The following is a 12868-nucleotide window of genomic DNA, read 5'->3' on the forward strand; positions in this document are numbered from 1 at the left end:
AAACAGCCCTGATCCCCAGTGAATAAGGTCTCCTCCTACTCAACATCAACCCTGACCGTTGATTGGCTTCCAAAGGGGAATTAGGAAGTAGGAAATGAGTGATGAGATTTGAGAGTCAAAGATGGATTATCCAAGAAAGGATGGGAGCCGATGGGTAAGTGGTCTCTGCTATCTATACTAATTAAGAAACACTGTTTGCTACGCCCCCACATCTCTCTCCATTTCGATCGCCAATTTCTCTGCCTTTGCCATTCCTGCCGGTAAGATTTCAAGAGGTTAGCTGCTTGCCCTCTCTGTTCTCAATTCATTGACAGTTTTGTTCCTTCCTTCAGTTTTCCATGATGTCTCTGTGGATGACTTCTGAAACAACACCCGAAGTCCTGGTAATTTTCATGATATTTAGTCCACTCCATGCTAAGAAATTTCACATTGGATGTGTTGACAGTTGCGAAAACCCAACATGTCTAAAATCAAATACGTTATCTTTCTCCCAGTCTCTTCTTGATTCACTCATTTCTGTAAATGATAACACCGTCTTCCAGTTACCAAGACTTGAACAATAAACTGCAGAAAAGTGTAAAGATGAAGAAAAAAATAATTTATAATCCCATAATTTTTCTCTCAATGCATACTTTCTTTTATAAGTGTGAAGTAATCTTGTATATGTAATTTTCTTCTTCTTTAATCCTAAATTTTCCACGAGGTCATTAGAAATTGTTCATAATTATAATTTTAATGGCTATATAATTTGTTAATGCTCTCAAAACATACTGGGATATATTGTCAAATTCATTTCCAGAAGGTTTGGCAATTAATACTCCCACCAGCATTTTATGGGAGCACTTAAATATAAGAATTTCAGAGTTTAACCCCCACTGCCTCCTAACAACAACTGAATATTATCATCCTTTAACATTTGGTATTTTTGTAGTTGTTAAACAGAACTTCAATGTTACTTTAATTTGCGGTCTTACGTTTATTAGCTAAGTAGTCATTGCAGTATTGAAGTTGTGTTACGGATTAGCTAGAAGAGATCACCCCAATACATCACTATAACATCCCAGTCCAGCCAAGGGTGCAGAATTTATCAGACAAGAGATGTCTACCCTGAGCAGAAGCAGATACAATGTATCTCCATGCAGCTTTCTCATCAATCCTCATCCCCTGTGGGGGTAATGATTGTAGGGTTTTTCACTCTCTCGTGGATAATTGCAAAGTTTGTCCAGAAGTGACAAAGAAGCAAAATTATCATTTCACCATTTTCTGTTATACTCAAGATTACATCACCACTGCTAAAGAATCATACTAACAACTTTCCTATAAGATTATATGGGCAAATATCGAGGTGTCCTGGCTCCTGAGCCATGCACATCATTAGCAAGGCCATATCCTCTTGCAGAAGCCATCACTGACCAGGTGACCTTAAACAACATCCCTGCCTCTGGCTAGGTGGTGTTCAAGGAAAGACTGATTGTCAAGTTTTGAAAATTATCTATTTTTGCCATTTGCCAAGATATCTTTTGACATGCTTGAAGTTTCTTATCATTTTCATCTTTTTCCAAATTAAGTATATTAATCTTAAATGTTCAAAAGTTCTTGTCTTTTGTTTGATATTTTTGACTTACAGATGTTCAATTCTTTTTGTAATAAAATAATTTCCCTTGCATGTTATTTCTTTTATGCGTAAAGAGTTCTTCTCCATTCAGAGAAGGGAGAGTGTTAGTAAAGATCTTAAACAAGATTTTTTAAAATTTGATTAAAAATATTAACTCTAAAAGTAAATACTTTAATTTGTTAAATTTTAGGTATTTTTTAAAGTGCCTACATAAAAGCCCCAGATATATTTATTAAATATTGTACCATTTTCATTGATATAATAAACTCATTAAATATTCTTATATGTAAGGGGGTCTTTCCAGATGATCTATTCTACTCAAAGAACTTTCTACCATTTGTTTTTCTTTCCTTCTCTTTTCTTCGATTTCTTTTTTTTTTTTTTTAAAGATTGGCCCTGAACTAACAACTGTTGCCAATCTTCCTCTTTTTTTTCCCTCCCCAAAGCCCCAGTAAGTAGTTGTACATCCTCCTTGTAAGTCATTCTAGTTCTTCCATGTAGGATGCCTCCACAGCACGGCTTGTATAGGTCTGTGCCCAGGATCCAAACCTGTGAATCCCAGGCTGCTGAAGCGGAGTGCCTGAACTTAACCACTACACTCCCAGGTCAGCCCTGACAAAGGTCTTTTTACTCAGGTGAAAAGTTTTCTTCGATTATGTCTGATTTTCACAACTTTTCATTTGTTTTGTTTCCTTGAGGATCACCTGTGATGCTTATGTGGGATCTTCTTTCTCTGTCCTCAGTGTTTAACATTATCTTTGTTATATGTTCACTTTACTTTTACTCTATATTATATGAAAGTCTCTTAAATTTGTTCTCCATTACAGTTATTTGATGTTCTGAAGGATAAAGTTCACTTTTGATTATTTTGTTTTTGGATTTCTTTGATTTTATCGATTTTTTTTTAAAGTATTTGCCTTTACATCAGATCTTTCTAAAATGTCTTCGTGCTCACGTTTTATTAAGCTCTCAATATCTTGTACTTTTCTTTCCAAAACACAGAACAACTGTCTTAAAAATATTCTCCTGTTTTGTGAAAAAGGTATTTTTAGAGATCTGATCATTTTCTTAATTTGGACTGAAACATTCTCTCTTCTTTACAACGTGGTTTACTTTTGGTATATTCTGTGCAGAGTTGGCTCATACACTTGGCTCATATGCTTGTCTCTAAGTGCAGAGAGTCCTGTCTTCCACTTGCCATCAGAAGGGTAGGTGGGATTTCATGATTGACTCTCACTGCTTGATTCTGGTTGCTTCCCCATCCAAGATTCAGGCCTCAATGGCAGGTTAATGGCCACAGTTTCTGGTACAATTTCCAGTACACAGAAAGAATTTTTCTAGTTTGGTTTTTCTGGAATTAATGGAAATATTTCTTACTTATTTTGCTCTCTGCCAGGGTAGAGTGTGAACAAGAGTTTGCAGCTCTTTATTGAAGTATATTAATTAAAAACCAAAAACAAACAACAAAAAAATCTATCTCCTCCAGCATGCACCACTTCTAATCAACTTCTGATTTTTTTCTTAGGTAACTGAGAATTATTTAGGATGCTTTTTTTCAACTGCATTTAACAGAAAATACAAATTTAGGTTACTTGAACAAGAAGCATATTTATTAACTCCTATAATAAGAAGTCTAAACGTAGAGTAGCTCTAAGGCTCATTCATTTAGTGGCTAAAAGACATTGTAAAGACCTAGATATTTTCCATCTTCTTTTCTCTGCTATCTTCAATATGTTGGTTACTCTCCTCATTGTTAGAAGTTGGCTGCAGGAGCTCCAGCCCTCACATCCTCACACAGCTTCATCTGCAGGCAGAAAAGGACCCAACCCTCAACTCTATCTCCTGAGGAGCAGGCATACTTTCCTGAGGGGCACCCCGGAAGGTTCCCTCATATCTTGTTGGAAAGAATTGTGTTACACACTTACTCCTAAATTAACCACTTTTAGAGGACTGAATTTCCACAATTGGCTTAGGTCAGTGGTTCTCAACCCTGTCTGCCCATAAGTCACTTGGGCAACTTAAAAAAATAACAAACCAATTAAATCAGAATATCTGAAGATGGTGTGTGATTATCTGTGTTTTTCAAAGTTCCCTTTTATCTCGTAGGTGGATGTGGAGACTTATTGCTTCGATTTACCAAAATTTAAAACCCAGGCCCTGAGGCTAAGGAGGGACCCAGCCTTCTCAGACTGACCCCTGAACAAAACCAGGATCTCAGTCAGGAGAAGGGCTGGCTGGCGGGCAGTCATTTTTGTTCTGTCCAACTGGCTGCCATTTTGTGTTCTGGGTATCTAAGCGTCTCCAAGGCTGTAGACAGGAAGGAGCTGATGAGCATGGGGATGTCTGTCACCACTGTGACTGACTTGGGAGAGAATTCCCTTCCAAATGGAATTCCCCAAGTGGAAGGGAATAGCCTCGTTTTCTTCAATGTACAGCTAGTTTTTGGAGTCAGGGTAAAAAGCTGTGGCTCGTACCAGCTTTGCCCTTTGTACTTTGGGATACCTTTGCTGCTCCATTTCAGCTGGTTGAGCAAATGGAATTTTAAAAATGCTTCTCAGTCCATTTCCACCAGAGCCATAAGGAACAGGACTTTGGTTTGCAATGCTCTTTTTAATTTGCAATACCATTTTAAACTTTTTTATTCTTTCCATCTTTATTCAGCTATTTCCCCATATTGCTCACTTGACTAAGTGCCTTGAGAAAAATGTGTCTGTGTTCACCACTGCAGGCCCAGTGTCAACACCCAGATGGAGCACAGTGAGGGCTCAACAAATATTTGATGGACAAATGAGAAGGCTTCTCTGCTCTGATCAGACCAGTCTCGTCACAGGCCAAACTCACATAGTCATTTTCTCAACCTAGAACACAGAGATTTCTGGGTTCTCTTCTTCTCTATAGTGAAGTCTGGACCCAAATGATTCTTTTAACCTTTCAGTTAGATCGTATTATTCCTGTGCCCAAAACCTTCTGCTGTTTTCCCATCTAATGCAGCATAAAACCAGCGAACTCCAAATCACCTCTGAGGCTCTGTGATCTGGAATCCTGGCTTTTCTTTGGCCTCATCTACGTTTCTTTCCCTCATTTATTCTAATCCAGCTACACTGCCCTCCTTGCTGTTCCAGAATACACCATTTACTTGCTGTCTCCTCTCCTCGGGACATGTTTCCCCATAAATGGCCCCACGGCTCACCCCCTCACCTACTCACATCTTTGCTGGAATGCCACCTTATCCAGGGGCCTGCCCCGATCAGCCTGTTTAAAGCACCCTTGTAAAACCTCCCCAGTCCTCTTTCCTTCCCTGCTTTGCTTTCTCCTCTGTGTTTATTGTCAGTATCATCTGCAAGACTATACATTTGCTTGTCAACTGGCCTATTGTGTGTCGTTCTCCAGAAGAGTATAAGCCTTTCAAGGGCAGGAATTTCAATCTTCATTATTTATAGCTAGACCCCTATTGCCAGGAACGGCCCTTGGCACAGTGTTGGTACTCATTAAAGAATGGATGAATGAATAAATGATCCACTTTCTCTACTTTGAAACTGGAGCTGACAATACCTCTCCCGTGGTGTTCCTGTGAGCATTGGTGATAATGCATTTCAAGTTATTAGCACGGGGGCAGCACATAGTAGTTGCTTAACAAATTATAGCTTTTAAAATTTTTTATGATAAAGTAAAAACCCAGAACACATCTTGTTTCTTTTAGTTTCTCACACATATATGGAGAAATAACCTGCCATGTACAAGACACCATTTGTACAGGATTTAAGAATAGAGAAGGCATAGTCCTTATTCTTACAGATGCAGCAGACAAACATGGGGACCCCTTTGCGTGCTCAGGCACCTCAAATTCTTGCATGAACCATATTTAGATTCCTAGAGTGGTTCTATATATCTCAAGGGCTGACAGGAAGCCTTTCAATAACAATTAAGAAATTCACTTGTAAATTCCTCCTCTGCAAGGATAGCTTTGAACATTAGAGGAGTGTATCTCTCTTTCTCTGAGTCATATACTTTTCTCAGAATCTGAACATCTCTAGAAAAGGGAGATTCACAAGCTTGCAGACTTCTGATGGGTCCAAAGATCCAAATCTTTACCTTTATATATACTACTCATTTGACCCACATCTCCGTATCATCAATATGTACACCTCCCTATGTATAAACGTTAAGATATGCTACATATTTTTATTATTATGAAGTATTTTAAGCCTACAAAAACAACATAGAGAAAATATAACAAACACCAGTGTAACCGACACTTAGTTTTATTAAACATTAACATTTGATATTTGTTTGATTCAAAATATTTGATTTAAATAGTTTTCCTAACTCTTTAAATATTACAGATGCTATTGAATACACCTATTGCATTCTACCTTCTTTTTTTCACTAGAGATAATCCTGAATTTGTTGTTTCTTATTATTGTGAGTTTAATTTTTAAGTTTCAAGACTATTAGATCCTACATATAAATCACAGATGTGGCTTCCTTCATCTTCAGATTCATACTACAACAAAACAAAACAAAATAGGATATCTCATCTAAAACTCTACCTTCTCTTGAAGAGCTGGGAGGCCTGGCCAATCCAGGCATGCATTTCTGAGTCAGGCTGCCAGTTGGAACCAAGACGTGGCTGCCTCTTCTTCGGCATAGTTGCCTTTAATGTCCACTAACTTACTTCATGCCTGCTTCTTTCATTTATATTTCTTATCAGGCTTCCATAGGCTTTTGCATTTGTAACACCTGTTCTCTGAGCTTTAATCCATTTAAAATAGTTTCCTCTCAATTTATCCTCTGCTTCATTTCTATCTTCCCTTGTGTATTTCTGCTTTGAAAACTGTTCTTTTGTTGAAGGAGATGGAAGCAAAATTGGTATTTTCCCATTCACATTGTCACCAGTGACTAGTTTACCTAACCTCCCAAGCAGTGGGCTTATTTTTCCATGTTTTTCATGAATTGAATGCAGCAGGTAATGCCCCTTGTCTTTCCCTTAGCATTTTTTTTTTTAATGAGACTGACGTTATTTGGAGCCAGAAGAAGTCCATACTCCTCCTCCTTCTCTCTTAAAAGCTTCCTTTTAAGTTACTAAACTAAACCTCCAGGGATTATAATCCCATACAATCTCTACTTTGTTGATCTGGTATATATTTTATTCCATCTTTGTCGTCAAAAGAAATTCTTAAGCCAGAAATGATTAAAGAATAAAGAGAAAGGCTCATGGTTTCATACTTCAAGGGCTGGGTGGAGAAAATCAAGTTCAACAATAAAGAGTCATTTTATATATTTTAATTATTCATTTTACTTTGAGACTAGTTAATGAACATCTGGGAAAGCATGATACTCTTAATTTATGATAACGCCAGATTATAAATGCTACACTGTTTATGGAATTCTACAAGGCGGACAAATGTTGTCAGAAAAAATATCCACAAGTGTATTTTCCTAATATTCAGTATGGCAACACTTTATTTCTGAAACATCGGATTATCCCATGCAAATGTATCTGCGTGCCAGCAAACCAAGAAATCACTCTGCTGATTTTATGCCCTTATAGAACCCTATACAGGTTTCTGAGCTTCAGGATCCAATCATGGCAGTCACAAATTCTCCAAAACTCACTGCAGCCATCCAAAATAGTGTACCACATTATGGTTTCCATATTTCCTTCAAAGGGAAGTACATTCTTGATCTGGACCCTAGGTTCTAATGTGAAAACTTTAAATTTTTTTTCCGGAATTTTGGGTTTTGGTAACCTTTGTTGGATGAAATTGTATGTTTCATCACCTTATATTTGAAAGATGCAGAGAAAGAGGATAAATTACCTTAAAGAAATTAAAATAGAAAAATAAGAAAAGATATCAAGGTAATTTTAGACTTTCCTCAGTTTCTTGGAAAAAAGGAGGCCTTAATCCCACTAAGTTTTCTTGTGATGTCACAGGTTGTCTCTCTGCTGTTTAAGGAGGAGCTTGCAGTCATCTGGCAGCAAGCTTTTGGTCTGGCGGAGACTACATGCTTCTGTTGAGGTAGTTTTGCTTTCTATTCTGAAATATTTTCTTAAAATCCTGTATTTTGGTAAAAAATATCCTTCTAGAAATGTAAGCCAGAGTATGACTTCTGTCAGGGATTGAGTGCCATCTGACTTTCTATTATGTGGTGGTTGGCGGGGGGGGGGGGGGAGGGGGGGGTGGGTCAGAATTCACTACCTCAAAATGTATCTCTTTGGCTTGGTTATTTTTGAGAACGAAAGACTCAGTAAAAACTTTGACCTTCCCCCTAAGTGACTAAAAGAATTTAAGATGGAAGGCCTGTTCCAGGAAGGAGCAAATACACACAGATAACTGTGGTATAATATGAACTAGGTGTGGTAGACAGGGAGGAACCTAGCAAGGCCCATTTGCTCAAAGTACTCCCCATGTCCCATTTTCTTTACAAGGCATGGCCAACATTATTGACCATTTGTTTTTCCATCTTCATGTGAATTGCCTTCTTCCTCTTTGAAGGCCCAAACCACTACCCCCAACATCCTCTTTTGTCTTTAGCTGAAGATGGCATTTAAGGTGGTGGCTTTGGCCATTTTGTCAAGTCACTCAGTTTTCCTGAGTTTCTCCCATGTATACATGTTATTAAACTGTTTGATTTTCTGCTGTTATTCTGTCTCATGTCAATTTAATTCTTAGACCAGCCAGAAGGACCTAGAGGGAAGAGGAATGTTTCTTCCTCCCTTAAAATGGCAACTTAATGTGTTCCAGAATAGAGGTCACCCTAAACAGTATGGGCGTATAGAACAGATAATATGCATTTTAGTACACCTATGCTACTTTCATTATTGCACTGATTTTGTGGCATTACAGTGACATAAGTTCAAACTGAGTCTTAAAACTAAGTGCACCCCAAAGGAAAGATACACACCAACTTTGTTTTAAAAGAAACAGTATTTATTAAGAAATTATATACTGAATTCTCCTACAGTCTGTGAAAATGGTTTCTTCCATTTCCACAGCACAAGACAACAGCTAAGAGCATCTGGAAAATACTTGCAATGCTTGGGAATGGAGAGTTTCTGCTAATAGGAGATGAAATGAAGTGATGTATGCATGAATTTAAACTTTTGGATCCAAAGACGAGACAATCTTTTCCTTGCCAATGTAGTTCTCACCTATTTTGGCACTAAAACCTGGCCATGGGATCTCCCACCCTGACTGAAGTGTTGGGTAATAATTGGGTCGTTTCAGTTCAGTTGAGCAGAGAATGCTCAGTTTAATTACAGGTCAAACCAACAGTCATGTAACTATGAAGTCACGTCTGAAATATCGGCATTCTTTATTAATAAAAATGGTGCTTATAGAGGGCAGAAATATAACCTTTTCAAGTATTTCATCCTTAAGATCTGAAGTACTTTAAACTATAAATTAAAAATAAATTATAAAAACTAGCATACGATGTATCTTTTCTTACATGACATTGTTGGAAATAAGCTTTAAAGGTAGAATTGCAATATCACCTGACTTTATATATGATCAACAGTAAAACATGCTAATCATAAAAATAGCTTTTACAAATATACATTTGTATATAGTGTCTCCCTTACCATCCATAAATGTCCTTCACTTTTTAAGACTTAAAAAAACAAACCAACATAATTAGCAAAGGGAAAAACACATTTACAATCTAAACCATAAAAACCTGACAATTATAGAGCTTAGAACATAGAAGAAGGAATTTCTAAAATTGAACAATATTGTCCATTTTATTTATTTGGGTTTTTATATAAATTGAACCAAAGATGCGCTCTCCAGTAAGAAACCTCCTTTCACATTTCTGGGGGTTGTCACAGTTTCTCTTTTCTGCTTTTGTGGTATCATTCAGTACTTCAAATCACTTTATCTGTAGAAACTGAGAAAAGAAAAAGAGTATTTTAAAATACAGAGATTCATGTTTCATTGTTGATAGCATGCATATATGTAAGTTAGATTTTAAGGCTAAATCAGGAGACAGAAAAAAAGAACTAGATCTTTAGGAAAAATACTTTTGGGAACTTCAGGTTCTTAGATCCTTTTTTCTAGGCAATACTAAAATTATTTACACTTATAGCATGCTATGGTTTTTTTAAATCCAGCTAATTTACTGCTTGAGATCAGCAATTATTTTTCACTCTGAGCTCTTGTCCAAATTAGAGGAGAACCACTTGAAGTTCTAGGCTAGGGAAAGAGATGTGGGTTGCTCATAAATCTTTGCTTCCTCTAAAGAGTGACCATAGGATGTCTTTCCCCTATAAGATGGTTTGAACAGTGCAGCCCTAAGCCTTTTGCACCTGGGATAGAAGAAAAATCCAATACAGCTCTTTGATCTGTACCAATCTTGGTTGCAAAAGAAGAAAGCTAGAAGCAGAAGGAGCGGTGGAAGACTCATGGTGCAACGTGAGCCAGAAACACCATGAAGAAGCCCAAATTCAACTGGTTGAAGAACTGACTTGAGAAATTGAATATGAAGATGAAGATAAAACATTGCAAGCTTTCAGTGGTCGGGAAAGGCACTTATTTATCTTTGAATTCTATCAAGTTCAAGGCCTTTCTCTGTAGGTAAAAAATTATAATTACACCTGCTATCTTATCAATTTCCAAGGTTTTTTGGAATTAGATGGGAAACCTATGTATGTGTCTTAAGAGTCAAAGAAATGCAAATCAAGGTATCAATTTGAATGGGAGCTGCTGTTGAGCATATCATCTTGTATCAGTTAACCTGAGGAAGTGGAATATTGTGCACCAATTAGCAATCCCAGGGGAGGACTCCACACATTCAATCCATTGTATTTTAGCATTAGAGTTGTCAAGGAAAACATTACATAATCAAGCATTGGCTGAGTTCCCCTGGAAGCCTATGCAGGGCAATTAGCCTATGGGCCTCTCTCTCTCTCTCTCTCTCTTTTTCTCTCTCTCTCTCTCTCTCTCGACTGCAGTAGAAGGACCCCTTGACATACACCTTTAAGCCGAACAAAGGAACACTCATTTATCTTGAAACAGGGGAAGATATTTCCATACAGGGCGATAAGACATTAAGATGTACAGGCTACGTGGGCTCTTTATTTTGTGGTAAGGAAGTATTCCAGGCCCATTCTTGAGTGGCTGAGTAGGGGTTGAAAGACCGCACTCACAGACTGCTGTTCACAACAGTTGTTGACTCCTATGAGTCATCAGAGAATTAGGTAACTTGACATTTTACCAAAGTTTTGAAGCCCATGATACAGAGATTATGAAGAAGACAGTATGGCAGTTGGGGTGATGAGAATTGCTCTGGATGTCTGCAGCTCCAGATTTCATGCCTCACCAAGATCACTGGTTGAAAGGAACTCAATGAGCCTGGGTGGCACTTTCGCTTTCTTCATGGGTATGCAACTTTCACACTCAAGAATAAAAACATCTCAATAATTTCAGTTAGCTGGGATTCATCTTCCTCAGTGAGTATATAACTTTTAATTCTAGGAAGATTTAGACTTAAATACAAAATGTTTACAAGAATGAAAACCATAGTACTAATATTTTTCTGTTAAGAAAAAAATCTGTGAAGATTTAATAACATGAATGCTTGTGTTACTTAAGAGAATTTAGCCTATTAAAATGACAGTCTTGTGACTTTAGGTTAGAATATGCAATTAAAAAATTAAGACATAAGATTTCCATTTTATGGTTTGAAATTTTTATGTCCAAATCTTATGATGTGCATAATATTGAAAAGTAAGGAAACTTTAGGTTGTCATATTGATATTCAATTTATTCGATTTTTAAGAATTATTTCATTTTCAGAAAGACTTTGTTAAGCTAGACAAATGAAGTGAATTTACCCTATGTAATGATGCTGACATGTAAACAAGAGGCATGGTGATTTTAGGTTTCAATTGATAACACGTGTGCAGGAAGGCAGGCAGGCCCTAGGTATGGTTGCAATTGCACCTTCCTTCCAAGGCCTCCACTGATGGCCTTGTTCTGACAGATGGAAGATGTTTAAATGCTGCAGCAGCTGTGGATGTAAAGTTGAATAATCACTGTGTTTCTTCAGGTTAAGTCATGTCAGATGACATTAATTTAGCACATTCTTACACCATCCTTCTCCTTTCAAAAGAGGTAATGAGTGGTTGTTTAGCAACTATCCATTTTGTTAAGAAGGACAGCCTGTAGACATTTTGTGCATATTTCATTACCCCTAGTATGATTTCTCCTTTCCCCTTCCTTTGCTCCTTGATTGTAAATGATTACATAAAAATAATTATCCTGGGAAGAAGAAAGGTGGGTTTGGAAATAATTTGTTTAAGTCTTACTTCTTCGCCTTACAGTTCCAGAGCATTTGCCCATCTCTAGTACAAAACAAGAGCTTCATTAACTTTGCCTTGTGAAGTAGGTATTATTAACCATATGAATACAAGGCGTGAATATACTTCTCCTTACCTAAAAACAATAGCAAAATATATTCACCAAGGTTTCCACAGAATGTCTAATCTGAGAAAAGGCTTGCTGTTTTCTTCTAAAGGCCTGGGAGAAAGGCAAAAATGATGACATTCTTGCTGCTTTTTTCTCAAGAATGATAGTCACTTAAGGAGCTGATTGGTTTAGTATAATGTGAAACTAATTGTGCTTTCCTTCTCTTGAATAGCGGGTAATTTATCTACTGGCTGCATGAGAGCTTGGATGCTTTCAAAACAAATTCTCCTGATGATGAATGCTTTTCCAACTCTCAATCTCTCCCATTTCTGAAAATCAACAAAAAGAGCCACTCAGATGGGCCTGGATTGTATTCAGCCAAACAATTTACTTCTATTTGACAAAGATGAAAAGGATAGTATTAATCTACAGGGAAAGTGCACTTAATTTTGAACCTCATGCATTAATATATTTGAAATAAAATAGGTACAATAATATCTGGCATAAACCCACTTTATTTATAGGTCCACCAAAAAAATCATACTTTTGAGGAAGTCTTGTGCCTTTAATATCAGAAGTCCTTCTGTTATCTTTTTTCTAATTGAGATTTATAACTAGTAAGTAATTAGAGAAATATAGATAATCTATATTTTTAGATAGCATCTATAAAAGCAGAAAAGATGAAAGAAATAGAGGCTATATAACATTTTATATGAAAACAGAGTCTTGTGAGCAGAAATTTTCTATATTTGTTGTTACATTGATCACACTTATTGAATAATTGTTCACCCATTCACTTTTTATAGACAATATGAATACATTGGGGCTTTACAAATCCCTGTTA

General features: G+C 36.9%; 1 protein-coding gene and 1 long non-coding RNA gene across 26 annotated transcripts in view; one reads left to right on the forward strand and one right to left on the reverse strand.

Moving 5' to 3' along the window:
• Window positions 1–332: 332 nt before the first annotated feature.
• LOC138915506 (uncharacterized) lies at window positions 333–9044 on the forward strand. Of its 2 annotated transcripts, XR_011421535.1 has the most exons (3): window positions 333–2823; window positions 7551–7635; window positions 8613–9044. It is a non-coding gene; the product is annotated as an uncharacterized lncRNA (long non-coding RNA). The 2 variants fall into 2 exon arrangements; XR_011421534.1 differs by lacking the exon at window positions 333–2823 and having other exon boundaries at window positions 7460–7635.
• The window catches only part of RALYL (RALY RNA binding protein like), a 674426-nt gene continuing 670083 nt past the window's right edge, over window positions 8526–12868 (reverse strand). For 22 of the 24 annotated variants that reach the window (XM_070222092.1, XM_070222081.1, XM_070222086.1 and 19 more), the window contains one exon: window positions 8526–9505. In XM_070222092.1, the coding sequence (XP_070078193.1) occupies window positions 9483–9505 (23 nt within the window). In that variant the 3' untranslated portion in view covers window positions 8526–9482. The remainder of the gene's footprint in view (window positions 9506–12868) is intronic. The other 2 variants (XM_070222100.1, XM_070222103.1) reach the window with 1 other exon arrangement.

The sequence above is a fragment of the Equus caballus genome, chromosome 9 (assembly GCF_041296265.1).
Source record: "Equus caballus isolate H_3958 breed thoroughbred chromosome 9, TB-T2T, whole genome shotgun sequence".
NCBI lineage: Eukaryota > Metazoa > Chordata > Mammalia > Perissodactyla > Equidae > Equus > Equus caballus.